At 41.7% G+C, this 27,175-nt stretch overlaps 1 protein-coding gene across 1 annotated transcript in view; it reads right to left on the reverse strand.

The window, feature by feature from the left end:
- The window catches only part of rin3 (Ras and Rab interactor 3), a 45,472-nt gene extending 24,538 nt beyond the window's left edge, over positions 1-20,934 (reverse strand). The window contains exons 1-6 of the mRNA XM_061743543.1: positions 20,440-20,934; positions 10,078-10,591; positions 6,289-6,400; positions 6,129-6,201; positions 5,876-5,967; positions 2,877-3,897 (exon numbers count right to left, since the gene is read on the reverse strand). Of these exons, the coding sequence (XP_061599527.1) occupies positions 2,877-3,897; positions 5,876-5,967; positions 6,129-6,201; positions 6,289-6,400; positions 10,078-10,591; positions 20,440-20,474 (1,847 nt within the window). The 5' untranslated portion in view covers positions 20,475-20,934. The remainder of the gene's footprint in view (positions 1-2,876; positions 3,898-5,875; positions 5,968-6,128; positions 6,202-6,288; positions 6,401-10,077; positions 10,592-20,439) is intronic.
- Positions 20,935-27,175: the final 6,241 nt, after the last annotated feature.

The following is a 27,175-nucleotide window of genomic DNA, read 5'->3' on the forward strand; positions in this document are numbered from 1 at the left end:
CTCTGTAATATTCAACATCACATAACACACCGGACGCTCACTGATGGACACCTACCTCATAGAAACTGTCTGGAATAGGGAAGATACTTACAATAAAAAGTATTTAGCAAGTGGTTGGATGATGTATCTGTTTATCACAGTCATGAGAAAAACCTAAAGCACCTGTAGTTGCCAGGAGACGTCTGGGATGTGGGTAGCTTATATGCACTTTAACACGGTGTCACCTTAACCACAACAGTTGCAGCTGCAGTCAAAGTCGGACATGACAGCAGGGTTGAAACAAGTGTGGGTTCAGCTGATCTGCACTTAGACTATCTGAAAACAAAAAATACACTACAATATCATCGTTGATCCTGCAGAGTTATGCAAAAATAATTTCACATCCAACTAAAAAACAACAGCTGTCGTAAAAAGAGGCATCTATTGAATCCTGTTGTCATTGAAGTCTTTTAAAGAGAACAAACAGGGTTTTATTTCATCTACTTTGGCTTGTTCTGGAATCAGAAAGTGACATGAACTCACACTTTATTGGGCGTTTTCAGTTACACAGCCTCACATCTGCCACATGATGAGTTCATAAGGTCAGATACATGGATTCTTATTCAGACCAGACCTTTGGTGGCCCATGTTGCCAGTTGCAGAGCTCGCTGAATGCATTGCTTGCAGGTGAGAGTTGGTACTTGATCATCGTGTGTTAAACATCTTAAAGAACTGTTTTTAAACAGATATCTGGAGCGTTTGGGGGAATCCCTGATCAGCTACAGCCAGTGAGGTTACTCTGAGGAAATGAGTCCAGAAGGGGAAGTCCTTCAAGCAAGGAAAGGCCCACACAACACCAACGCACAATACCATGCAGCTATTTCTGACGTTTCTAATCTTCTCTACTCACCATCACCACAGAAAATATCTGCTACCTGTGTGTACTAATACATTCCTCCCCCAATCTTCTCTCTTTTCTTCTTTTCATTTGTGTTCCGAACAAGTCGCAGGACTAACAATTTGCTTGTTTATGTCCCTTGTCCATTAATCTTTTTAAAAACCTTTTGTTTCTTTGTTTGTTTTTCCCTTTGTCTCTCTCTCTGTCTCTCCTTTCTTCTCTCTTCTCTTCTCTTCTCTTCTCACCTCCCTCATCCCTTTCTCTTTCATTTCTTCCTGCATTAATACCGACTTCCCCCTTTTAACCTTTTTTTATCATTATTATTTATTTATTTATTATTTTTCATTATTTTTTATTTATTTTTTCATTTATTTATGTTTTTGCTGCTGTCTTTCTCCTAAAATAACCATCACTCTAGAAATCACTCCAAAAAAACCAGCATACTCATACACACCCACATACGTCGTAGTGTCCTTGGGCAAGACACCTTACCCACTTTGCCCCGTGTGAATGTGTATGAATGTGTATGAATGTTGGTGGTGGTCGGAGGGGCCGTTAGGCGCGTTATGGCAGCCACGCTTCTGTCAGTCTGCAGGACAGCTGTGGCTACAAAACGTAGCTACCACCAGTGAGGATGTGTGTGAATGAATAATGGTCTCTGTAAAGCGCTCTGGGTGCCTTGAAGGAAGCTATATAAATCCAAATCATTATTATTATTATTATACACATATAAGAAAAACATTGATTTTGTTTTTTTGTTTTTGTACTGCTTTGTTTGTCTGTTTGTAAAATAAATAAAAGAACATATTCTAAAAACTCCTTGTATGCATGATTTCCCACATGCATTTTGTTAATGAAATGTGGTTTTAGAAAGCAGTTGTGTTGGAGTTGCTGTGAGATCATGTAGTGTGACCCTCCGTTGGCCCTCCGTCACAAATGACTTCAAGACTCAAGATTTTAAACAACATTAAGGAAACGGTACTGCAGTGGTTGATGTTACATTAGTTTTGGTAAATGGTAAAATGGTAAATGGCTTACACTTATATAGCGCTTTCCAGCTGTACTCCTACAGCCCCAAAGCGCTTTACACTGCAAACATTCACCCACACACGCACACATTCACACACCGGTCGTCGGCGGAGCTGCCATAGACAACGGCGCTGGCCTGACAACAGGGAGCAACCGGGGGATTCAGTGTCTTGCCCAAGGACACTTTGGTGGACACAGGCAGAACTAGGGTTCGAACCACTGACCTTCAGGTTCATGGGCGAACACTCTACCAACTGAGCCACCTTCCCCTCCCCCCCCCGTTTTACATGAAGCAGATGCTTTTTTCCAAAGTGGCGTACAAATGAGGAAAAACAGTCAAGCCAGAGTAAACATAGTAAAATACAGAGTTGGTGCAGTTAGGAGAGCGTTTAGATGTAGGTTATAAAGCTTAGAGAGATAAAGGAGGTGGTCTTGGTGGATGATTGTTGACAGGAGCTTCTTGAAGACAGACAGGGACGGACCTGCTCTTGTGGCAAATGGTATCTCGTTCCACGATTGAGAAAACACAAAGGAAATGTGATGCTTTTTCGGATCAGTTTAACCTTCATCAAGCTTTTGATCACAAAACACCATAGTTTAGGAGGTCAAGTGACTTTCCTATTTGATTTAGGTTTAACTTTGGGTTCAAGTCCAAGGTTCAGCTAAGATAGGGAGACGGGAAAAGATGTATTCCCTTGCATTTGTTGTCATTTTTCTAATGTGTACTGCCTTTGGGTTCATGACAGATCAATGGAAGCGTCTCCTTTCTTTTGTGTCGTTTCCTTACATCTTCACTCTATAATTGTGTACTATAACGATGAAATCTGTACAATCTTGGTGGAGGATCCATGTGTTTTCTCTCTCTTTGTTTCCCCAGTATGAGGATGAAGGACCAGGAACTTTTTGTTGTCAAAAGAGGAATTGAGAAATCAAAAGATGACATAATAAACAGTACCCAGGCTACACCTACTTGTGGTTCTGCTCCTGCTCCTGGTTCGGTTCTGCCTCTTCCTCGGTGCTGCTGTTGGAACACGAGTCGGGGTCCGGCCCCAGAGCCGCGCCCCCCTGTGGCGAGTACAGGGACACATCGGGGCGCCGGGCCGAGGACGGGGGTGGTGGTACTCTCGTCCCAGCGCTCTGATTGCTGGAGCCAACGCTTGAGTCTGTGATGGAGGGTCTTGTCCTCGGTGGAGGGACGGGACGACTGGGTTTCTTTGCTGCTGGTGGCGGACACTGGGGAATGGATTTCTGTTTGTCCTCTTTCACCATCTTCACCTCTTTCTCCTCCTTCTGTCCGTCTATCTCGCTCTTGTTTCCCCCCTCCTCTTCCTGCTGGCTGCTGGCCTCCTGCTCAGCATCCTCACCCAGCAGGCCTGGCCTAGTCCCCGTCTTCTCTTCTCCTCTTTCTCCTCCCATCCCTCTCTCACTTTTCTTGGCAGGCTTGGGTCTCCCTGCTTCTCGGTCCGTGCTTTTCCTGGAGGAGGTGCGACTGAGAGGGGCGGGGGGCAGAGGCGGGGCGCAGCGACCCTGCAGGGGGACGGGAGGCCTCGACGGAGGAGGAGGTGATGTTGACACCGACTTCCTGTCATCTCCCTCCCCTACTCCTCCCTTTCCTTCCTCTTTTCTCTCAGCTTGAGGTGTTACAGCGGTTGAAATCGGAGGTGATGGGGTAGAGGAGAAGAGGAGGCCCGTGCCGGAGCCTGAGCCCAGGCTGGGGGGTCGCCGCGGCGGGGGGCGCTTGTACTTAATCTCCTGGTTGCTTTTGGCTGGAGCTTTGACCTGCGGCCTGACGCTCTGGGAGCCTTCTCCATTCTGCAGGGACGAGGCCACAGTGTCTTTGGTTACGGGCTCGGGTCTGGAGGTGGAGGAGGGGTTCAGATCTTTGCTGGGCGGCTCCTCTACAGCGACTGGGTTCACATACAGGTATATGCTGGGTTGGATAGTCTGGTCCTGGTTCTTCGTCTTCTGGTTTAGGTCAGATGTCCAGAAATCTGCAGACATGTGTTCAAAATAAACAGGCTTTTCATTTACTTTTACTTATTTACTTAAAACCTATATTGACTTCATCAGACGGACGTTTGGTATTAATATGCTCAGTTATTAGGGCCCGAGCACTGACAGTGCGAAGGCCCTATTGTATCTTTAGGAATTTTTTTTTCGTTATTTTTATTTTTCCGACGAAATGAGAGCCTTTTTGCCCCCCTAAATGTGCCCCAAAAGTCACCAAATTTTGCACGCAAGCCAGGCCTGGCAAAAAATTTAATATTTAATGGTTTGCATTAATGGGCGTGGCCTAATGGCTCAACAGCGCCACCTAGAAAACCTTTTGCCTCAAGCCCCACAATACGGTTTGACGTACATGCACGAAAATCGCTACACACCTGTATCATGTCGCAACTTAAAGAAAAGTCTCTTGGCGCCATGGCCGAAGCCCAACAGGAAGTCGGCCATTTTGAACATTTTGAATTAATCGCGTCATTTTGGCTCAATTTATGCCATTTCTTCGGCAGTTAATACGGCCCGAACCGTAACGTGCACCCAGGTGTGTTATACATCAAAATGTGCGTCTCCTTCCTGCGACGATGGGCATTACTTTTCTCAGTCAAAAGCGTTACCGTGGCGACACTAGACGGCAAAGAGCACGCCCCCCCTTCATCTGATTGGTCCATATTTGATAGTTCCCCAAAAGTCACCAAATTTTACATGCAAGCCAGGCCTGGCGATAAATTTTATATTTCATTGTTTGCATTTATGGGCGTGGCCTAACGGCTCAACAGCGCCCCCTAGAAAACTTTTCTCTGCAATAACTTTTGAATGGTTTGACATAAAAGAAGGTAAAGGACTCGGTATTGAGTCCTTGACCTTCATTGGCATGAATTAGCCCCACCCCTTCTTCTGATTGGTCGATATGTGATACTTGTGATACCGATTTTCTGCAATAACTTTTGAATGGTTTGACATAAAGACTCGTGGGTGGTGTCATCGGACATGGTTTTGAGTCCTTAACCATAATTGGTGCAAATTAGCCCCGCCCCTTCTTCTGATTGGTCGATATTTCATAGTTCCTATTTTCTGCCATAAGTTTTGAATGGTTTGACATAGGAAGTCGTGGGTGGTGTCATTTCTGATATGCTCATGGGGGGCGGTGGCCGTGAGTGCGAGGGCCCGTTCATCGCTGCTTGCAGCTTTAATTTCTGTTTGCACTTGTCTTTTTTCACTGATTTCTGTTTTTTTCCTTCTCCTGAGCCCTTTTTTATCCAACATAAATCCCCTTGTTTGATGCTCTTTGTTGTTCCCAAACAGCAGAAAACATTTCCACGTCACCGTCAGCTGCGTTTAAACCTTCAGTGTTTTTCACAACCACTTGACAGATTCTCAGCCCACCTGCCTCGTCTTTTAACGTTTGCAACTTTTGAACACTCACTTGAAAAGAAGGTAAATTATGCAGATAGGTAAGAGGTAATCATGCAACATGTACTGAAGTCCAGTGGCGAAAAAACTCCTGTTGTTTTCTAAATGTAGTTGTTGTAAAATGTCACAATAACAGACAAACACAATTATCTTAAGCTGATGAAACACAATTATAGTATCTGTCTTTGTCTTTACTGAAGATAACCATTCACAGCACTATAGAGAAAGAGTTGGTGACATGACTAGTGACTTGAACTTATTTGAAGTTGGTGGTTGGAACACTTGAGTTTGAGGGGAGTAGTTTAGAGATACTTTGACTGATTAAAGACACTCAAACATTTGAAGGTTTCGTTCCTAAGAAGCATCTGATGATGCACCTGCATATCACATGTATGTTTTTTCTGTGTCTCTGTGTCTTCATGTCTTAAAACATATCTTTTTTTTTTTAAATATACTACATATTTTCATTTAAAAACATCTGTTCAGCAATCTTTCACACAACCAACATTTCCATCTTCATTTCATTGACAAATTTAACTAAAAAACACATTTTCTTACCTGCACCCATTGCTGAAATGACCTCCAGGCCCTCTCTTTGAGTTGTCGTGGTAACGGCTCGGGGTAACTTAAGCGGGACGGTCAGGATGTCCCTGATTGATTACATTAGATTACATCTTTATTGTCATTGTTCTATAACAAAGACAATTGGTGGATTCATTTAGTAGCGTGTGTGTGTGTGTGTGTGTGTGTGTGTGTGTGTGTGTGTGTGTGTGTGTGTGTGTGTGTGTGTGTGTGTGTGTGTGTGTGTTACCTGCTGGTACAGTAGAAGGAGATGAGTTTGAAGATATCATCAAAAACCAAAGAGGAACCCTGTAAATGGACAACTGAGAACAAAAAGCGGTTTAAGAGTGAATGTGTTGTTTTATCTGAAGCTCTTAGAAGAGGAAGCTGATGTTGGATTTAAAACGTACACGACTTGTGTTGTTTGACGAGCAGATTTTGCACAAGCCGCGGCCCCTGATGGTCAGGCAGACGGACAGAAATCACTGTGGTCTTTTCTTCTGGACAGTTAACCAGAAATGCCTGCAAATGTCAACAAATGTGAGCCGTTACAGCTTGTAGCTTTGATTCTGTTGGCCAGAAAACGGTCAGATGCTGAACACTGTGAAATACATTAATTACATTAAATACACAACAGACCAAGAAGTTAAAGCAGCACAATGTAGCTTTTCTTGAGTTTGGCGGCTCCTTTGGACAAAAGCGGTAGTGCTTTACCAGAAAGAATACTACGTTTCCCATGAGCACCAGCGCGTACTGCCGGAAAGATCCTGTCCCCGTCGCGTGCATTTGTTTTGATAGCGAATGAAGACGCGACGGACTTTCAAAACTACTTTTCTGTTTCACCAAGTGAACAGACGGAACGCAAAAAAAAAGATGTTAAACTGCTGGAAAGGAACTGGAATTTACCGGGATACCTTAAACAAGGAAGCCAGGGAGCGGTATATGGAGAAAATAATGATTATTAACGGGTTGGGTTCATATGAAATCCCTACTAAAGAGTGGAGCTCCGATGAGGATTTACTGCCGCAGTTCTGCACAACCCATGTCCTAGGCTACCTTGTTTAGGAGTGTTTGGCAGCTGCTTTGGTAAATGTTTGACTCGCCATGTGTTTCAATAAATTTGTATAATAGTACAACATACAGTACATGTTTTGTATCCCTCTTACTTCTCTTTTCTTTTTTTTTTACTGCTATATTATGTTGAAGAGGCTCCGAGGCGTGAGCAATATTTTTGTTTTCCTCGTGGGATTATTTTTTCCCTCTGCAGCTACAAATAGAGTTAATAATTTTTCCTCAACAAACTAGTTTTATCTGAAGATTGGGGTTAATCGCACCGCAGAGAGCTGGCCAGCAACTGCGTTTAGCTGGAGAAGAATCGGGAATAAAACCCGTGTCAATGATCCGACCCCGGTCTGTGTGAGTGTTTGTTTGTGATTTACTGTGGATGGTTATGTTTGGTCCTTACAGCTGCGAGCCGACGACTCTTTGTTATGTCAGATACTTGGCCTCCGTGGTTCTGCCTCCAAGCAGGAAAGCGGTGAAAAGTTAAACCATTAGCGATCTTTTCCCCACATCTGTTGTGTGGAGCTGCTGCAGCCACAACGCAGCAACGGGTTACCAGCTTCTGCGGAGCTGAGCTCCACGCCCCGCCCATTTTCGTCTCGACTACGAATCGGGAAGGAGGGGGAAGTGACGTATGCCGTAAAGCAGTCAAACCCGTAAAAATGTGTAGTTTTTTAGTGTGGCAGGGTTCTTACCATGCTCCTCAAAGTTACATAGCGCCAGTGAAGGAGATACAGACCCCTCAGACCATGACAGAGGTTCATTAAACCTGTTGGAAGTTGATGTACCATCACAATGACTCTGGAAATATGATATTAAGGTGGAAAAGTTACATAGTGCTGCTTTAACATTCTTTTAGTGAAAGAAAAAAAAAATCAAATGTTAATTTACACTCAATATAAATCCAGCAGAATCCTGCATTCTAGAAAAGGCACACTTTTATTTCTCTGTCTGATAGTAAAGTTGATGACCTGAAAAAAAAGAGACCGCATTTTTTCATGTATTCGTGCAAAAAGTCTGCAAACTTCTCACGACATCTTACTGGAACTTTGTTCCAATTCTCTGGACAGAACTCGTGGATCTGAGTCCAGTTTGTGGGCCTTCCTGCTCATGTGCGTCTTTTCAGAGCCTCTCACGCTTGCTTTAGTGCTGAGGACAGGGTTTTCAACACTATCTGAACTCTGTCGTCCTTAAGTAACAAGCAACTAAACGGGAGATATGTTTGAGCCTCCTTGTCCACTTGGAGGATCCACCCAGGCCCAGCAGGATCTTTAGGTTTTAGCTTTGATATATCCGCTTAATCCTCTTTCCTCGTGATGCTGTTTGATGCACCTGTAGATGCTGCTGCCCCGGGCTTCACAGTTGGGAAGGTCCAGGATCTAAAAGGTTCCCTCTTGTTCTTCCAACATAACTTCCAACATAACAATCATTACAACGACAGCAGTTCAGTTTTAGTCTCATCAAACTACATGTCTTCAGTTGAGCTGCAAACTGTCATCGGGCTTTTCTGTGGCGGTTCTGGAGAAGTAGCGTTCTCTCACCGGATGGTCTTTCATCTCATGTTGGTTCCGAGCATATTCTACGGTGGATAACGATATTCTCTTCCTTATTTCCAGCGCATTCACGAGGCTGTTTGTTGAACTGATAAACATGGGACCTTGAGTCATCTGGGTAAGGACCCAAGGATGAACCTTGTGTGCCTTAAAATAAGTCTGGAAGTGTGTCTCGAAAAAAATCAATTGATGTCTGTTAGCCAATCAGAAGCTTCTTCTAATGTCAAAACATAATCAAGTGAAAGTTCAGCTGTTTAATGTATGTAAACCTGATGTTGAAGAGAGTTATAAAAGATTCTCTGAAAAAATCTCACTCTTCAGATATTTAAAAAAAAAGTAAAACATGGGAATAATAACTCACCAGTTTCACTAACAGATATGAAGAAAATACATTTTTTTAAAGACTACATGTAAACTCCTGGGTGCAAATGCACATTTTACACAGCTCTGCAAGTTTTGTGGAACCGAGGCTCTAAACCTGAGTTCAGATTTCTGTGACTGTCCAATAATCAATCTGCACACGTGGAGCGGTTCAGTTTTGTTCCTTTTAGATGATTCAGTCAAACCACAAAGTGGGATTTTCATTAGTCAATGATCAGTATATTATTATTACAGTGCGAAGGTCCTATTGTATCTGTAGGAAATGTTTTTCTCATTTTTATTTTTCTTCCGACGAAATTAGGGCTTTTTTGCCCCTAAACGTGCCCCAAAAGTCACCAAATTTTGCACGCAAGCCAGGCCTGGCAAAAAATGTAATGGTTTGCATTAATGGGCGTGGCAAGATGGCTCAACAGCGCCCCCTAGAAAACGTACTTACCACAATACGGTTTGACGTACATGCACCAAAATCGGTACACACCTGTATCATGTTGCAACATAAAGAAAAGTCTCTTGGCGCCATGGCCGAAACCAAACAGGAAGTCGGCCATTTTGAATTAATCGTGTAATTTTGGCGCAATTTATGCAATTTCTTCGGCCATTAATGCGGCCTGAACCGTAACGTGCGCCCAGGTGTGTTAAAATTCAAAATGTGCGTCTCGATCCTGCGACGATGGGCATAACTTTTCTCAGTCAAAAGACGCCAAAAAGCATGCCCCCCCTTCATCTGATTGGTCCATATTTGATAGTTCCTACTTTCTGCCATAACTTTTGAATGGTTTGACATAAAGAGTCGTGGGTGGTGTCATCGGACTTAGTTTTGAGTCCTTGACCATAATTGGTGCAAATTAGCCCTGCCCCTTCTTCTGATTGGTCAATATTTGATAGTTCCTATTTTCTGCCATAACTTTTGAATGGTTCGACATAAAGAGTCAATGGACGGAGTCATCGGACTTAGTTTTGAGTCCTTCACCTTTATTGGTGAAAATTGCACGCATGAGGGCCCGTTCATCGCTGCTTGGAGATTTAATTTATTGTTACTTTTGTCAGTTTCAAATAATTTAAGTGATCATTGTGAGTCTTTCCCTTCTTTAATTGTATTTATCCAAGTTTGTAAATTCAACTGTTACATTTGGGGTTAATATCAGTTTTCAGGAAGGTTTTTCTCTAAAAGTCAGGTAAGAACCGTGTACAGGTGTGTCTCACCCCTGCTGTCTCTTTCTCAAGGATATCAGTGGTTTGGTCTGGGCTGAGTCCTTTGAGCTGCCACACAGAAACGCTCCCGAGCAGCTGATCGATGGAGCTCAGCGCCGGAGGAGCTGGTGAGGGTGGAAGGGAGGCAGGAAGAGAGGGGGAGCTGGAGGGGGGTGACACCGCAGCGGAGGATGGAGGAGCCAGAGGAGCAGGAGGAGAACGAACTGGCTCCGGATCAGAAGAGACAGTTGATTGTAGGGGAGACGGCGAGACCACCGTGGGTGAGAGAGGAGGGGGAAGAGATGGGGGAGATGTGGCAGCAGGAGGGGCAGGAGGGGGAGGGAGGGGCACAGGGGCAGATGGAGGCAGGGGAGGTCGAGAGGGGAGCTGGGAAGATTTCAGCATGGGAGGTGGAGGCTTGGGACGACTTGGCCGGGATGGAGGGAGGGAGACCAGCGAGGGCGGAGAGCTGGGAGACGAGGAGCTGGAGGAGGAGGCCAGGGCTCCCGTCAGAGGGCTGCTATGGCTGCAAAGAGAAAACAAAACAAGTATTATTCTTATTATCAAACTTCAGCTTCAGTTTAAAAAAAAAAGTATGTTCACCAGAACTTGTCCTCAGAAATATGAGATTAGGTTTTAATTAAATACGTCACATGACAAAACTGTGAAAAAAAAACAAATCTTAGTCCCAAAAACAATGGGGTCCAGCAGTCTTTTAACTTTGGCAGGTTCATTTCTATTTCTGCAACCGATGTTGCTACAGTTTCTTTTGTTTTCTTTTAGGTGAAAAGGGCAAATTGCAGGGATTTCTGGGAGGTTATTCTCCACAAACAGCAAAACCTCAGGATCACCTGTGCAACTTTTGAAGAGTCACACAAAGCAAAAACTGTGCTTGTTGACCTGTTAAATCTGTCCACGGGAGTTTGGCTGGTCATTTGACCTTTAGATGTAAAAACAGCCTCTCCATTTAACTTTTGAGAAATGTTTCTGTTGCTCTGAAAGCCAACTAGAGTGTAAAAGCTTTGTTGCAATATAGGACAGTTTCTGAAAAATGTCCATGTTTAGATCACGTACATCTTTTTCATTTATTTTCAATTTGCACATTCAAGGGTAGAAACATCCACCGATAGTATGACTGTCACAGTTTCACACACAAAAAACATCAGAAACTAACCCTGTCACCTTTGCAAGACGGTGCTAAAGCATGATTCATATTCTAGGTAGCAACTATAAATGTGCTCTACAGTATGTATGAGACCTATGTCTGGTTTATACTTGTCCGCTGTTTTCACGTCACTGTGAGTACGTGTAGGTTCTTTCCAGCAGCGCTGTAGGTGGTGGGTGGTGGGTAGGTGAAGGTCCTGACCTTCCTTTGGTTTACTTCAGATTTTAAGCTCAGACTTGACAACAGAGCAAATAAAGCGCAACTCATGTGAGTTGGAGCTGATAAATGTGGAGCAACCATCATTACTACCTGGGTTGAAATTGACAGAGAAGAAATGGTAACAGAAAGTATGCAGAAGGAAAGACAACACACCACGTTTGTCCACGTTGGCCTGACATGACCAACTCTGGCCGGTTATTTGATGCAAATGAAATGAAAGACTATTTGAAATCCTTTCTGAGCAACCAGACCATTCATTATATATTTGCTCTTGTATTGTATTGCACCAATCACCACATCAAATTCCTTGTGTGTGTTTAACAAACTTAGCAATAAACCTTTTTCTGATTCTGATTCTGTTTCTGATTCAGATAGAGACCCATCTGTGAAAATCTGATGGGAATCACGTTTGAAATCACTGCTGGTGGTTTGGATCCGATTAGGAAAAAAAATATTGATTGATCGATCCTGATGCAATCTGGATATGCCTAAAGTGGATTGGGCTGACAAAATGAACAAAGTTGGTTTACCTGACATATTTCAACATCTTATCAGCTGTGCTCTAAGATTGGTAACAAAGTGTAAAACATCATCTCACTGCACCGTGGAGAGTCTCTGACGCTGGTTTTCCAATCGTTTTAAGCTTTTTCTCAAGTTTTTTTGTGTATGTGTTTTTCTGGAGTATCTAACTTTAACAGGCTGAGCTCGTGGTGTGATGTTTTCTCTGCAGTGCGTACAATTCATGATCTCAGAGCGTATTAATCCTGCTACGTAGCCACTGAGAAGAGGAAAATAAACCTTAAATGAGGCGCTACTTGGAGAGTGAAATGGGTGTGCTTGTTTGGAGTAATCCTGATATAAATGAAGTGATATTTTAAACAAATTGGGATTTTGTTCACTTTATTAACTTCTCCATTCATGTTTTTATTGTGTCTACAGGTAGCTCCTCCAGCTTCCTCCAGCAGTCCATAGACATGTATGACAGGGTAGCTGGGGAGCTTCTGAACGTATGAGAGAGTGTGAGCATGGGTGTGTTTATCTTTAGGATCTGTGATGGCTTGGCATTCTATTTGAAGCAGTGAAAATAAATAAAAATTATTGACAGAAAAAAAGTAACATTAATGAATGTAATTACATTGAATTCAATGGTACTTTATTTGATCTGAAAGTGGATTAAATGGTGATGATGTAAAGGGGAAAGAATATATTATTTACCTAAAAAAAAGATAAAACAAGAGCAAATAACAAGATACATAGACCATGCAGTCAAAGAGGCCCCTTTCATGGCACAAACAGTTATTGTGAAAGGTCACTGTGGGGGAAAGAAGGAATCTCCATCTTTATTTTTGCGGAGGTGAAGAAGCCTCTGACAACAGACGACTGCAGATAAAACGCTAACACCGACTTTCAAATATTAACAGTGAGAAAAATTGTCTCCCGGGTCCGATCCAAGAGCACCATTTTACAGCGGTCACACCCTAACGAGCACCTGGTCGACTCTTTTTCTATTAACAGTGAGACATTTGACTATTTCAAACAGTGCAATCTCATCTTCAATTTAATGGCAGCGAGAAATCCCCAAAATGTTGGGACCAAGTCAGCTGATGTTCACAACTCTGTAGCATTCACAGCCCACATACGTCTGGGAACTGAGGAGAACTGTTGATGGAGCTCCTGGAGAAAAACATTGGAGCTGCTCAAAATCCTGCAGGAAAATAAAATCCTTCCACAAGTTGTGAAACAGTTTCAGAATAATATTCCTTAGCATAGATATGTGAAGACTTTTATATCTCATCATTTCTGTAACTCAGTAGCATTAAAGGATTTAGAGAATGTGGAGAAATCTCGGTCAAACGTCAGTTTCAAATGCGTGAGAGCTTTATTTCCTCAAAAAACACTGCATTAAAACAGACTCTGTGATGCCGTGATGTGAGGACTGCATGGACTCAAGAAAACTTCCAGAAATCCACATCTGAGAACACAGCTGGATGCAGGTTATGACTTTATCACGCACAGAGGCCACATGTGACCGAGACTCATTAAAAACGGGCCAAGGCAAAGCAGAAATCTGTCCTGTTGTCAGGCAAATCAGAATTTGAGCTGCTTTCTTGAAAACCATGTTCCCTTAGTCTTCCAGGCTGAAGAGAATAAAAAGCATGTGGCTCAAACAACCTGCCTCTCTGATGGTGTGGAGGTGTATTTATGTCTTTGGAGTGAGGAGCTTGTACCGGATTGGAGACATCCGTTTTGAAACATACAGGTTTCAGAGCAACAGATGATCCCAGGACTGTGGAGCAGCTCCAGTCTCATATCAGACCTGGACTGCAGCACTTATCCACCAGAACACCATCATCCGCTCCTCACCTCAACTACCGTTATAGTTTTATATTTACCCCTCAACCAGCTTTTTGGAAACAAGCTGACATCAAATTCAAGTTAACTAATCATTTTTATGAGATAGTAAATTATCTCCCTTTTAACCTGTATGACAACATTTAACAAATTATCTCCCTATATAACATGTATTCTATTTTGAATAAAATATGGGAATATAAGGCCACATTTACACATAGCCGGGTATTTACAAAAATGGATATTTCCCCCTCTACGTTTTGAAAAATACCATCATTTCCACGAACCCGCATAAATACGCTGTTAAGGTGCTATGAGCAGCCAAACCTACAGGGGGCAGTGTAACCAGAAGATAAAGTCATGCTAGCCAATCAGAATCCTGGAAAAAAACATCAACAAATGACACGAGTAACTTCCAGTTACTTCCAAGATGAACAAGAGTCTTTCGTTTGGAGTGACAGAGAAGTGGAGTTACTTTTAAGTGTGACTTTAGAATATAAAACAGGTAAAATACAAGAAAATATTGACGGTGGCCAAACAAATTGTAAACACAGGTCGAGCTCATGATGCTGGTGACGTTTCTGTCTCATAATGTGACGTTCTGAAGACTAAATGTCCGTTTCCCTCCGTTTACAAGCAAACGTGAAGACAGAGTTTTTGCAAATCTCCACTTTGGCCGGAGTTTTCAGAAATGATGGTTTTTGGTGACTTTGAGTTTCGTTTTCGTGTAAACGAACGGCCAAAACGCATGAAAACGCCACTGTTTTTGCTCCGTGTAAACAGGGCCTAAGATTAACAAATCATTCCATTCTGCTTTTATTTATAACTTTCTTTGGAATCAGGGTTACAGGAGATAAGCATCGTCATCCCGCATCAAGACCCGAAGCTTCATCATGAATTATAGTCTGCTGCTGCGTCCAGGTGAACATTCAGGTATCTGCAGCCGTCCACCTCCTCCACCTCATGTCTGAGGATTGAAATAGTATTCTGTTTGTGCCAGGTTTCTATCTATTACTTGGTTTATTGCTGCTCATCCTCAAATCCATGGCCATCTGCTTTGTCTTTAATTTGCATTCAAGATCAATTTTAATGCCCAGATAGAAACCTTGACGTTAAAAAAAACACAAAGTATGTTTGGTCTTGAACTCTTCCTCAGATGTTGGAGTGAAAGTCAGCTGATAAACAACAGCCTTAAGCAGAGTTTCTCAAGGCTCTTTTAGGCCTTGTGAGAGCAGACTAAAGAAAGACTAAAGTAGATGATCGCTGTCCCTGACTAATCAGAGTTAAAGAATATAAGAGATATGTTTGTCTGAAGCTTGCGGCTGTGTGAGCAAAGATAGTCTGGGACAGTTTACTAGCTTGATGACCTACATGTGCAAACCAACCAACAGGAATGCACAATGCAAAACTAAAACACATGTATGGAGAAGAAAACCTGGCTGAGCTGTTAACTGTAGCGGGGACATACTGTATGTAATATACTGGTAATCACTACAGTCTACCGGTAAAACCAGAAGTACACTTCTTGTGGTAAGAAGTAAAGCAAAGGTCTTGCATTTTCTGTTTCGCTGCAGCCTCAGACCATCAAACCCACACACGTCTTCAGGTGACGGATAGCTGAAGCCCAGTCAGATGGGTTTATTTCAAATAACTCAAACATATTAGAACAAGTTTGTTTTGTTTGTTTAATCTCTAGGGAATTTGAGAAAATGGGAAACTCTAACATCCGCATGCTTATTTCCCTCTTTGTAAATCGAAATTAAGCAGCTGAAGCAAATTATAGCTTTTTTGCAAACTTTGTCATTTCATCAACCGGATGATGTAATGCACTTTTGTCCCTTGAGCTTCTGCTTTCTGGCTTCAAGCTTTGTTTCTGCGTGCCAAGTACAGACTATTTCTCTGTGGGGAAGGGTGTGCAGTTCCTCGTAAGACCACTAGGGACTGCTTCTTCAGTTAAAAACACATCAAACCACTCATTTATGTGACTGACTCAGTATGGTGTAATTTGAGTGATTTCCCTTTACTTCTTACCTAGAAGCTCCACTCATCTCTTTTCTCTTCTCCATCTCCTAATCTGATCGCATCACAAGTGGAAGGGTCAAAGAAGTAAGTAGATGAATGTCATATGCAGGACACGTCGTTGAGTGAATAAAATTCAAAATAAAGCAGGAAATGACTTAAACAGAGTCTGAGATGGGACTTTACGATACTGCTAAACTGATGAGTTAGTATAAACCCCTCAGAATTCTGGGAGAAGTACCTCCAAATGGCTGCAGATAGGAAAAATATCAAGTAAACTAAGAACTTTTGGATTAAATGCTTGATTTTGGCTGCTCTTGAGAAACATCATTTTTATTTTCCTTCTCAATTCCATGAGGAAAAGGTAGCTGTTGTGGGGCTTGGATTTTTAGATTTTTAGATTTAAAGTCGTTGTCCTTTTTTTTACTATGTGTATATGTCTACATATTGCTGCATGATTAATTGCCCCATTGGGGACAAATAAAAGTTATTGATTGATACTAAAATGTAACAATAATTAAAGATTTTCAGCCACAATGACTCTAAATGGTATTAGGACTGAGTTACAGCTGTTTGAACATATTTTAAAAAAAAAGTCAGATTCCCTCCCTTGTAAATAGATTCATGTAGATGACTCATTAGAGCAAATATCTGGACAACATAATCAGACCACAGCGCCAGGTCTTACCAAGTCCAAATGAAATGCAACAGCACAGCAGTTTTTTTTTAAAGGTGTGTCCAGATGCTGTCAATTTTGGGGGCTTGAACATTCTCAGGAATAAAGGCTCTGACTCTTGAATGTTTTCACTTACGGTCAACATTCACGGTTATAATGAAAAGAATGACTTCCAGAAATTGAATCACACAGCCATTTTTATGCGGCCCATCTGGGAAATGAATGGGATTAAAAATGGAATTGTCCCCAAGTGAAATGCTCACAATGGTTCTGTTCTCCCCAAGATGGGCCTCACTTGGGCCGACCACAAACATAAATCTCGGTGGGATCATTCAGATGGGGCCAACATGGAAGCTGCAGACTCATCAAAGCCCTAAATGTCCACTCCTTTGTATCTCAGATGGGCTCCACATGCAAATGTTGACTGGGACATTCCCATCTCAGTAACTAAAGCATAGAGTCATTACGGCACCTCAAAAACAAAGTTAGAGACCCTAACTCAGATATTACCCTTTCTGCATGATTTTCTTATTTGGTCATCTAAATGTATCCCACAGGCGGCGTATCCTTGCTTTCAGGATTTCATTGAGTATTTGATGCTCGACTCGTCAATCAGCACGTGTAAATCCAGTCCTGTGCACAGAAGAGGACGGGTTTCAACGCTGTCCATGCTGGCTGTAATTGCATCGCAGATAAGACGCTAAAGCTAAGCTCTTATACTGCAGGTTCAAATGAATTGTTGCAGGATAGATTATGAAATCGCTGTATCAACAATGCTCTCATGCAAACTGGACGCACCAAAGAAAATTATTTCAAGATTAGTTAACAGATTTTCAGTCTTTTAAAAAGGTATTTTTAAATCAAATTCAGGAGGTCTAAAACTTTTACTGAACTGGATTGTTGAGACCTTTTTCACTGAAATGTAAACCATTTTTACCAGGTAATATCACTGGATTGCCAAAAGGATTAACAGGTAAATGTGCTCAGTTTTGGTTGTTTTGCTTTGGATACTGTTGCTGTGATACAGGAATGAATCACAAGTATCCTAGTGAAAGTTATGATGAAGAGGAGTCCTGATAAACCAGATGGTTCCAGTCACTTTAGTCCAGAGGATGAGGTTTCCAAAGAGAGTTTAAATGTTGATTTGTTTAATTACCGGACGGTTTTCTTCTTTGACTCGGTGCATTTTAAATGAGCTGTGGTCCAGAGAAGACATCAGTGTTTCTGGATCACGTTCATGCAGAGCTTTGTCCTGCGTTTGCGGCTTTCAAAGCCAACCGTGTTCTTAGACAGTCGCTACATTTACATGACGTCAAAATAAAATGTAATTATTGGATTAAATCGTAGATTTAAGATGCAAGTGCACATCTTAGTCCAACTGAAATTGAACCAAAGCAAACTTGTCATAGTCGGACTAACAGATCCAAATGATGCGGTTGAAGTTGAGCTAATCCTTCTATGTAAACTCAACTTGACTGGAACTGGTCTACGCCATCTGCACGTGCCCCACAGCTCTCATCACAGGGTTTGACCTGGAAGGACTGGAATAAACCAATACAGGGCGAATAAAAACCAAAACTCAAGAAATGTCCAGGACGCACAAAGTGTACAGAGTTGTCCGTCTGTCCAATTCACCATTAAAGGAGCTGTATGTAAGAGCAATAATAAAACGAATCATAAAATGACCCCGATATGTCAACAGACATTTAAAAATCATGTTCATTTCAAATACTTATGTCACTGACAACAGCACTCAAGCCAGGATATTCCAGTTTAAAAAGAGGAGTTGCGGGCCGCTCGGTGGCGCAGTGGGTTAAGCGGCAGCTCATATACTGAGGCTACAGTCCTCCTCCTGCACCGGTCGCGGGTTCGAATCCAGCCCGTGCACCTTTGCTGCGTGTCTTCCCCGTTCTCTCTCTCTACCCCTTTCCAGTCTGCATCTCAATAAAGGGCCACTAGAGCCTTAAAAAAAATAAAAAAATAAAAAGAGGAGTTGCAGCCCTCAACTGATGTTTATGTTGTCATTTTTTGTTTTGGCCTGAAGCTCCACCCTCCACCTATCTCCCAATCACCAAGTCAGTATTGTTTCTGAAGCTCCACCCTCCACCTATCTCCCAATCACCAAGTCAGTATTGTTTCTGAAGCTCCACCCTCCACCTATCTCCCAATCACCAAGTCAGTATTGTTTCTGAAGCTCCACCCTCCACCTATCTCCCAATCACCAAGTCAGTATTGTTTCGACATCCGGGTTGCCAGCTCGGCTCTAATTATCGCAGCCATGGCAGCCTACGTTCCTGCTGCATTCTGCAGCCTACCTGGCAACCTCTGGTCGGGGGGAGGAGGGGGAGGGTACACGCCGCTCAACAATATTTTGAAAGTGACTGCAGTACCAGTTTTGGACATTTCTTACAGACGGCTCCTTTAAGCATTATTTTCATTTTACAGAAATCAGCAAAACCAAGGATTAATCTCTTGTTTTGGTGTTGTGATGTAATAGATCCAATGGAAAGGCTAGGAAACTGAAAGACGGCACAATTGCTACATATTGCTGGTGTAATATACTTTGATTGTAAATCAATTCCCTTTATATGCTCTCAGTGAGGTGAAAGTTTCTCTCAAAAACTTGACTGGATGCAGTCAGAAGGCATCATAAACACAGCAGCCAGATGCTGGAATGTCTTCAAGAACAATGAAAAGTTAGTCAGGAAGCCGTGAATCAAGCCTTCCAGAGTTGTCTTCATGTGCATGTATATAAGTATATAATGGATATAAGACAGAGTTCAGCTAAAAATGATGTGTGTGATTTTTGCAGTAATTACAAGAAGAGAATCATCCCTGTTTTGGATACAGTGTCTTTTGAATGCCCAATGAGACGGGCATCAATTACTGATTCTCAGCATTGTCCCCCACACACAGAGATTCCTCCAGATTGGCTGAATATTCTGATGACGTTACGTACTCTGGATGATGTGATATTCACAGTCCTTGTAATTTATCACTGAACAACATCATTCTGAAATTGTTTCATTATATTTAGATTCAGATTCAGAGTTTTTAAGATCGATTAATTTTCATAAGCATTTACTTCTGAGAGCCTTTACCTCTCTAAGATGCTCTTTTATATGAGAAGTCATGTCAATGGCCTGTTACCAGTTATCTGCTGTAGATGTTTTCTGAGATGCGTCTTTGCCATCAAATCCAATGAAACGTTATAATGTATCATTTTAAACATATTATATGCTTTCTATGTTCTTATTTTCAATTTGAACAGTGTGTAAACTTACTGCTGCTGAACTGTTCAACCACTAAATGAAGAGCATTCCATTTGAAAACAAAATAGATGAAGGTTAAAGGAAATACAACAAGAGTTGCTAACGCAGGACAAAGAAAATCTGCTGACACGATGAGAATCCGTTTCCAGGGGATGAATAAATCACAAGTAAACGTCACCCGCCAAAATAAATCAAGTGGAAAAAGCTTAACGCTTATAGGAGGAAATTAAAGGGTAAATAATACATTTTCCAGTTTGACAAGCGACAACATAAAACAACCAAAACCTTCAATGTTATGAACTTTTTTCAAGAAAAGTTTCAACTGCTTAGATTATTGAACACTAGTGACAAAAAAGCTCAAAGACAAAGACAAAAGTCAAGATTTCTGCAACTTGATGAAAACAGGCAACAGTTGTTTCCTCTTTTTTTCATGTCTCATAAATAAGACCCAACAGAACCAGGATATTCCCGAACCCCTGAGTCGCCACTGACCTATATATGAGTTAGTGAGTCATCACATCTGTTTTTCCTGCTCTGGCTTCCTGACGGCCGACCCCCCCCCCACACCCTCGCCCCCTCCCCTGCATGGCTGCCATAGCTTTTCTCTGATCTGACAGAACTCTGCATTTCGCCTCACATACATTCCCCCAGACCCCCTCTTTCAAACTCACCCGGTGTCCTGGGACACGACGCTGGCCTCCATCATGTTTGCACAGACTGAGTTTTCACAAACCCTGTCTGCCTCTGCTCCATCGAAAACCCCGCCTCTTCTCTTCCCCCCTTTTTTCTTCTTCCTCCCACTGATCGGAGCAGGACTGAATAAGGAAAAACTACTAGGCAAAGGGAAAAAAGTGTTTGTCAGTGTCAGCCCTGCCTTCAGTTTGTGCCTCGGCTTCCTGAGCCGATCGTCAGGCAGGAAGAGGCTGAACACTTTGGTCAGACTTCCCCTGCTCTCTGAGGTTTTTTTTTCTATGACACACAGTCTTCCGTCTGATGCATTAACAGTCTCTGGTTCTCCAGCTGATCTGAGCCGCGCTGCTGTTACATCCACTGCTGCAGGACGGCCAGTGAATGCACTTCATAGTCTAAATGAGCCACTCAGAACTTTTACAGACTCTAATACACATGCAACCCCTCTGGCATCCTCTGACGTCCTGCTCTGCTTGAGTCTCCCCTCCCCTCTGCCTTAACAGTTTTCCAGAGCCCTCCACCCCCCAAGTGAGGAATGTTCAACTTCTTGTTTCCTGCGAGTCACTTTTTTTGACTCCTCTCCTTTTTTTTCTCCTCTCCTCCTACTTTGTCTCACCTCCCCCTCATGATATATTCTTGCAGTTCTCAGTTACTGTCTTGTTCCTATTTCTTCTCTCATGTAAAATCCCTTATCACTAACTGTTTTTCTAAAAACACAGCTGTACTCTGGAGTGTCCCCTTCATTGTCAAAGACTTTTTCAGACTCAAAATAAGAAGAGAGACGATGCAAGTGCGGTTTTAAATTATTTGACACTATAAACTTACCAGCTAAACTTTAACATTAACAGTTAAATCAGTGCAACTATGGTTAAACGGTGACTCCATACTTTTGGCTGCTACACATTCCTGTTTTTCAGTGCATTTTTCTGTATTTTAACTAGCCACCTAAAGCCACAATCTGCACGGTGTTCTGATGACCTGTTGCTTCTGTCTGTCTCAGGCTTCTTTTATTGTAAAAGCTGCAGAGGTGCAGGTGAAGCACATGGTCCGACAGACACTCACAAACCCATGAAGTCACTGCTCAGCCCAGAGTATTGTGGCGTGGTGAGTGTGCAGCTGCTTCCTGTGAGATGTGACTCTGTTCTGCATGACAACATAACAATTAACTGTGAGGTTTGGAGGCTGCTCGCGTCATCAGCAGTCGGCGTCCACTGGGGGGAGCCATGATACAAACATCAGAGTTATTTTCACAGTCAGCTCATTTAGACTGATTTAAAATACCTGAGAGGTTTATAACATAGATATATAAGAGCTGGCCGACTTATCAGGTTTAACAAATGTACCAAATAAACTGGCTGGTGAGGAATTAGCTCAGCGTTTTTGGAGGTTTTCTTCTGTGCATGCAGCTCTGCAGTTTAAAACGTTATCTAGCTCAGATGATCAAAAATGACATGTTATACTGTGCTTATAATGCATTTTACACCTGTGCTATGTCTTACTTGGCAACTAATACTTTGGAAATCTGTGACGTTACTGAGCTGCACAGCTGTAAGGTTACTTTAATCAAGGGGAACTATACTCAAACACAGGATGGATATATTAATGCAATTAGTGTCCTTGTGAAATAAAATGTTAAGTGTTCTTGAGTGTTATTATTTTCCTGGAAGTTATTCAAAAATTCTGATGACTCATAATACCCTGATTTTCTTTCCAATAAAGGAGAGACCAGCACAACCTTCCTGCGACGCCACCCACAGGTTTGTGCAGTGTGGTCGACGCAATCTGTCTAATCATGGTTAATCCTACACTGGACAAGCAGGCAGAACCATGTTTATCTCAGTTACCACCACAAACTAGTGATTTGAGCTTAGCGTAGCTGATGTTATCATCAAGTCATTCCGATCAAGTTCATCCATTTGTCCTTGCTTCAGATGTTGCTGCCAAAACAACTTCTAAAACACAAACAGCTGGAGTTCAGCTGCATTTGAAACAAGAGTGATTATGGTCTGTTTCATTTGCAGCTCATTTGTCAAGGTCACAGAAAGTGATAAGTAGCTAGTGAAAATACCATAAACTGCAATGTGGGTGCTACTAAAAAAAAACCTACAAAACATATTTACAGGGTCCGCTGGGTGGTGCAGTGGTTTCAGCGAGCTGCCCATGCACTGAGGCTACAGTCCTCCTGCAGCGGTTGCAGGTTTGAGTCCTGGCCTGCACCTTTGCTGCATGTCGTCCCCAGTCTCTCTCTCTACCTCCTTCCTGTTTAAACTTTGAATAAAGGCCATTAGAGCCACAAAATCTTTTAAAGAAAAATAAAAAAAAATCTCCATTTATGCATAAACCTGAGGTTTAACGTTATTTTACCTGATGAGGTACAGTATGTAGCACTAGGGTTGCCAACCGTCCCTTGAAAAACGGAATCGTCTTGTATTTATAAACTAAAGTACGTCCCGTATTGAGCTGAAAAGGGACGCACTTTGTCCCGTATTACTGTGGGAGTCAAAAAATAGTCATAAAATGCCAATGGAAAATGGCATTGAGTTATTTTTTTTCTGTTTTACTACAACTGTATCCTACAGTCATGGCCTTGGGAGCACAAATAGTTTTCTACAGACTTTCTGTTTGCAGTTTTGTTATTGCACTAAAAATGTGCACTATTACAGAATGGATGTTCTGCTTTCTTTCTATTGTTTCATATTAATTTATACAATTTTAAGTTAAGCAGAACAGGTTTCTGTTTAAGAAAGATTCTTATTTTATTCAGTTCATTTTGTTATTTTGTATTAAAGTGAATTGTTGGATAATAATTTGTTTCCCATGTGTTCATGGCATTCAAAAATATGCATCTAATTCAATTCAGGTTCGAGTCAAATAGTTAAAAAATCGTTTCACTCACAAAAAAGGGGCTAAAACAATTCACCACACCAGGAAAGGTGAAGGCAATCGAGTTGGCCGGCCCTGCCGTTGAGGTGGCCCTTATTTATTTTTCAGGGAGTTGGCAACCCTATGTAGAAACCCCCCAGTACAATTGTCATGGATAGAAAAGGTAACTATGTAGACCAAAACTTTAATCTGGTGTAAATATGATTATTTCAACTCAACTGTAAATTTTAAAATGTGGAAATTGACTCACATTTTGTAACCGATCCATTGTGGCTATTTGAAGAACTGCGCGTCCGTGTTGGCTTAAAAAGAGGAAGCTTCAGTTGCGTGCAGTAGCCTACTTAAACAGCAGCAGCATGACCCACGTGATCATCAATCAGCTTAACACATTTTAAAATCAGTATTACAGATGAAAATTACTATTTTCCATGATTCTTTATACTCTCATATTTAATGGTATGTGGAAAAAACTCGAACATTTGTAATCAGCTGGGCAGTAGGGAGTGCTATAACTAGCAACATCTTTTGGCTTTATATTTATTCACATTTCTAGCCTCTTCTAGCCTTTAAAAGTGGCATTTACGTTTAAATATCTGCAGTTAAACAAATCTGAACCCTTACATGTCAAACAGTGATTGGTTTTACTCTATGTAGATTGTAATGCTATACTTTATTTACTGTAAAAGGCACTCGTGTAGGCACTGTGTTCTAGTTGGCAACTCTTACTGTGAAAATGGGATTTGTTATGTTTGCGTCAGTGGCTTGCCACCATATGCGAGCCACAGGCCTGCTGTGGTGCTTCTGAATAGATTTATAACCTTGGCCTTTGTCTGCTCTCAGAGCACTGCCATTTCTCTGGGTTTCAGCTGAAGCAGACACTGAGCATGAGAGTTAGATGATTCACTTGTTTACCCCGAGCTGGCTGCAGGATTTAACTTTCTTTCAACAGTCTTTACGGATCATGACGAATGAGGCGTGATGATGGAGTGGAGCAGATGTCTGTTCATACAGCATAGGATGAAAATAACTGGAGAGAATATAGGCCAGCATATAGGGAGAATATAGGCCGTATACTGAACCTACTTCTGCACATTTTCACAGTCAGAGCGATGTTGAGTTTATCAAAGACAAAGAACGTTTAAAGACATACTTAAACATCAGTTCATGGTAGACTGTAAAACATGCGTCTTTAGGAATTACAATTTCAAGAGTGTCTGTCAAAAATGCTTTGGACATCATTTGTGCAGCTGCAGAGATTAAAGTAAACTGTTTTGGTTTCCAGGGTGTTAAATGTCACAGAATTAGCCAGAGAGACAGAGCGGGTCTCCGCAAACAGACATCATTCTGGTGTTTTGTGTCCAATTATTATCAATCAAGAAGGTCCCCATAAAGTGGCTGAAGGGGATGTGAGTTGTGAGTTTATCTGGTATGTTGGATCAGAAACTCAAAGCACACTGATGGGGACACGTGGTGGAGGGGTGAGAGGAAATAAACAAGGAAGATACAAGAGTAATGTCTTTCTTTTTGCCTCATCTCATCCTGATCAAGTTTGCAGCTGAGACACAAACACCCAGAAATATATAAAAAAATAAATAATTACTATTTAGAAACTGTTTAAGACAAATTTGAGTTTTTAAAAAAAATCACAATATATCATAAAAAAAAGGATTTTACGTGTATTATTTCATAAATCAAACTTTAAATGAATTTGATAAAAAAAAAAAAAAAAAATTACCAAAACCAGTGGTACACTTATGGTACCTTAGGTAAGGTGCAGATAGAAACACTGCAGGCAGCTGATTGGTCAACAAAGGACTGGCTCTTTTGTGTGACATGGAGATAAAAACAAGATGCACCATTTCTAAGTATTTTCTCAAAAACTCAGCTTGCCAGTAAGGAAGACTACTATGGGCTGTATGACCTCCGCTGTTGTTCTTTCTGGGCTGTGTTCCTCTTCCTTGACTTTATTGACTAGAAACACTGTCTCGCATGTGTATCAGCACATCTTGGCACAGATACAGGACTGCAGCAAACGCACAAATACTGGGTTCTCTCCCACACACGAATTATGCAACCTTGCACATAACCCTTTATTTATCTTGTTTTCAAAAGTTGCACGGACAAAGATTCATAACCAGCTGGCCACTGAGATGCTGAGCGGCATGCCATCCCAGTCTGAGCCATTCCCGCAGATAAAAGCACGCAGGCCAATCAGAAACACACCACAGGCGTGCTGGTGCTGCTCCCTGAATCATTACGCTACTATTTGCTCATGCATGCAAACAAACCTTTCACTAACGACTCAATTCTGAATGTATCTCTTTTATTGTGTTTACTACAGCTGCACACAGGTGTGCAGAACTTGGTGCTTTCTGCACCACTTTGCAGGGTACAACTGTGTGTGAGTGGATGGACATAAAATATAACATTGGAAAGCTGAGATTATTGTGACACTTACAAACGGGTACATTTAGTACAACATTTCTCAAAACATAATAGTACTGTATATGGAGACAGATAACGTGTTAAACCTCCCCCTCAGAGGAAACTTTTTGTTGTTATTGAAAAGTCATACCAATCCAGTTGAGTAAAGCCCAAAGATTAAGCCCAAAGATACTTTTTTCAGTACATTTTAAATTTAAAGATGTGTTTAAAAGTCAACATTTCTTTGTCTAATAAGTCCCATTTCCACGTGAGCCTTCACAATAAAGTGATTGTAAAATATAATCAGTGTCTTCAGCTTCTGATTGACTCTGATTGACACAATGACTTTCCAAACAAATAGTCACTAAAATATAAGAAAATCAGACAAACCACGTATGTGGGTAAATTTACAAAGTCTAATAATAATAATAAAAAAAAAAAGATCCTTCCCGCCTGCAGGTATAAACCGCAACAATAACTCTTTGAAGAGAGTTAAATTATGAAAACTAGGATTAATTTCCCCTTTGGGGATTAACAAAGTATTTTGAAATGAATTGAACTGAATGTTGCTGCTTCTGCCACGATCACAACATGATGCTCATAGCCTTGGACAAAGTTCAAGGTTTAAGCTTAATTTGTGAATCACCCTCAGAAAATGATCCAAAATTATAAACAGAATGATAAAATGAGCTGTTGGCAAGCTGCATGCTCTCACAGCTGCTGCTCTTTTCTGACACAGCATGCTCAGCTGTCCAGTGTGGACACAGATTTTGCAGGCAGAGTTATTTTGCATTTTACTTAGACGGATGTTGTTTTTTTACCATGTTTACTGAGATATTTTCCTCTCCTTTGCTGGACTGTCTCTTTCTATTGTCTCAGTATTTTTCTTTTCTTAAGGACACACTTGAGCGAACCAGCATGATAAAAGTGAGAGAGAGAGCGTTTTTGAGCCTGTCAATCATCTGAATCCTGGAAACCACTTTCCCAGTTTAAACAAAACTGCAGCAAGTTGTGCAGGATGCAGATGAAACAGTTTTTAAGAATGATTGCCCTGCATTTAGATTATCCCCTAAGACTTGGTGCAATTTGTTTTCTTGTTCCGTTGGTCCCCCGTAAAGACATTCAATCCTGTGACGTAGACAACAAAACGTGTGATGTCCACATATGTGTACACCAGGTCCTAGGAGGTTTAGTAAATAGGTCTACACACTTTACTGAACTGCTTACATAAGCAACTGCAGGCCGAGTACTCCTGCTTGCTGTCACATAACCCTATCCACTGGCTAAATATAGTCTGATGAGTCTCACTGGAATCATTGATTCAACAATGTGCACATGATCAATAAAAGTGCAGCCCCTTAATCAAGCTTTTATTTTTCCTGTATCAGCAACTAAAAGTTAAAAGGAAGC

This window comes from Cololabis saira, chromosome 16 (assembly GCF_033807715.1).
Source record: "Cololabis saira isolate AMF1-May2022 chromosome 16, fColSai1.1, whole genome shotgun sequence".
Taxonomy (NCBI): Eukaryota; Metazoa; Chordata; class Actinopteri; order Beloniformes; family Belonidae; genus Cololabis; species Cololabis saira.